Source organism: Aplysia californica, unplaced genomic scaffold, assembly GCF_000002075.1.
Source record: "Aplysia californica isolate F4 #8 unplaced genomic scaffold, AplCal3.0 scaffold00380, whole genome shotgun sequence".
NCBI lineage: Eukaryota > Metazoa > Mollusca > Gastropoda > Aplysiida > Aplysiidae > Aplysia > Aplysia californica.
Window position 1 is genome coordinate 236249 of NW_004797650.1, and position 2316 is coordinate 238564.

Genomic DNA, 2316 nt, shown 5'->3' on the forward strand with positions numbered 1-2316 from the left:
AGGAGTAGGAGATGAAGCGACGCTAACTGTCCATAGGCTTGTTCATTTTCTCCCAGTGAAGTGGTCAGTGAGATGTCAGTAACATGTAGGAGAAGGAGATGAAGTGACGCTAACTGTCCATAGGCTTGTTCATTCTCTCCCAGTGAAGTGGTCAGTGAGATGTCAGTAACATGTAGGAGTAGGAGATGAAGCGACGCTAACTGTCCATAGGCTTGTTCATTTTCTCCCAGTGAAGTGGTCAGTGAGATGTCAGTAACATGTAGGAGAAGGAGATGAAGTGACGCTAACTGTCCATAGGCTTGTTCATTCTCTCCCAGTGAAGTGGTCAGTGAGATGTCAGTAACATGTAGGAGTAGGAGATGAAGCGACGCTAACTGTCCATAGGCTTGTTCATTCTGTCCCAGTGAAGTGGTCAGTGTGATGGAAAGCAGGACAGTCATGTAGGAGTAGGAGATGAAGCGACGCTAGTTTATTAGCCCAAAACAGATTCCCAGCTCACTCTGTGATGTTACCTTTCAAAATTCTTCTAAACCCTTTCACTGCTGAAATGTATGTATCCATCTACAGTAAAATTTGTACAGACAAGATAACATTCCTTAAAGAGAGATTTTCACCAAAGATTTATTTAAAAATTAAAAAATAGCACTCGTTGTTGCTATAATATCTCCAAACATTTTCCTTATATGAAGTTGTATGAAAATGGCAGAGAACATAAGCTGGAATAACACAAACCAGTGCATACATCCACGCAGCAGTGAAGAGGTTGTCTTCCTCCGTCTCTTTTCTTCTTTTGGTTGTTTTTCACAAGACTTTTAGCCAGAGAACTTTGCCAGAGGGTGCCATTAATAGGTCATGTTTCTGTGAAATCCTTCCACTGTGTCTGTCTCTCTGTACTAATCCCCCCCCCCTGTTCTTCTTGCCCTTGTCATACTGTCATAGTATCGAAGCGCATCTCTTTCTTTGACTCAGTGGTTGGTTGGCGGGTGCTCTGGTGTGGTTTGCCCCTTCTTTCCCATCCAACTCCAGTTGTCCTTATCTCTCTTCCTTCTTTTTGTGTTTGTTATTCTCTTGTTACAAGTCTAATCTTCGGCACTTATATGACCATTTTGTGTTACTCTTACTAAAATAAATAAGGTCTTACACCCTTGATGTAGGTGGTTGGTGGGTGCTCTGGTGTGGTTTGCTCTTTCTTTCCTATGAAACATCTATCGTCCTTATCTCTCCTTCATCTTTTTTGTTGTGTTTCTTACTCTCTTATTACACCTCTAATCTTCGGCACCTATATGACCTTATTGTGTTGCAAGGACCGTTTAACTCTTACTAAAACTAAAAACTAAACACCCTTGACTCAGTGTGCTCAATATCCCTGACAGGAGATTAACTTCACTATGCTGGACTGCAACGGTCAAGGCGCCAACGGCCGGGGCCTGCTTCACGCGGTGGAGAACGTGCTGTCTAACGTGTTTATTCCTGCCCTGAAGAAGTTGGAAAATGGCTGGGAGCAGTTGTCCAATCAGGAGGGAGACGGAATTCGCAGCGAGTTCCTCAATTCGCTCGATTCTTTTGTGTCTGTGCTAGTTGGTGAGTGATGATTCTTCCTCGTTCTGCTTTCAAATATTTTCGATTGCTTTTTTTATACATGGATTAGTGGAGGACACTATTGTTGTTTCTTAGTACCTATCATATTTGTTATTTATTTCAATCAAAATGTGAGGCAGCGTGGTGGAATCAGGCTCTCGTCAATTTTTGGGCATGTAGAGTTATTGGTATCATCTTCAAGTTTGTTCACTTGTCTTTATTTAGTTGAAAAAAATATCCATTTATCTTTAATATAAGTCAAGATATTTGTGAATGAAGGATGTGGGGGTCACCTGTTTTCAGAGGTAAAATTAGTGAGAAAATGGCCGCCAAAGATTAGTTATTTCCTTTGCTTAAGAGTCCGTGGTAACAGAAAATTTACTTTTTTTGTGCCTTTAATCAACGTTTTTCAGAAAAATCCACTCAGAGATGAGTTCTTTAATGGACATGAAAGGTATTGAGTCAAAAAACACAATTTTGATACAAATTCACAAACCTGTGGAAAAATGCAAGTTTCTTCACTTTGATTATTTTGACGAGAGCCTGATTCCACCACGCTGCCTCACATATAGACGAGAGCCTGATTCCACCACGCTGCCTCACATATAGACGAGAGTCTGATTCCACCACGCTGCCTCACATATAGACGAGAGCCTGATTCCACCACGCTGCCTCACATATAGACGAGAGTCTGATTCCACCACGCTGCCTCACATATAGACGAGAGCCTGATTCCAC

The 2316-nt window shown here is 41.8% G+C and overlaps 1 protein-coding gene across 1 annotated transcript in view; it reads left to right on the forward strand.

Moving 5' to 3' along the window:
* LOC101864163 (dynein heavy chain 5, axonemal) overlaps positions 1 to 2316 on the forward strand; it is a gene marked incomplete in the record, with an annotated part of 108174 nt that overhangs the window by 25144 nt on the left and 80714 nt on the right. Inside the window, 1 exon segment of the mRNA XM_013085493.2 lies at positions 1374 to 1581. Within this exon segment, the coding sequence (XP_012940947.1) occupies positions 1374 to 1581 (208 nt within the window).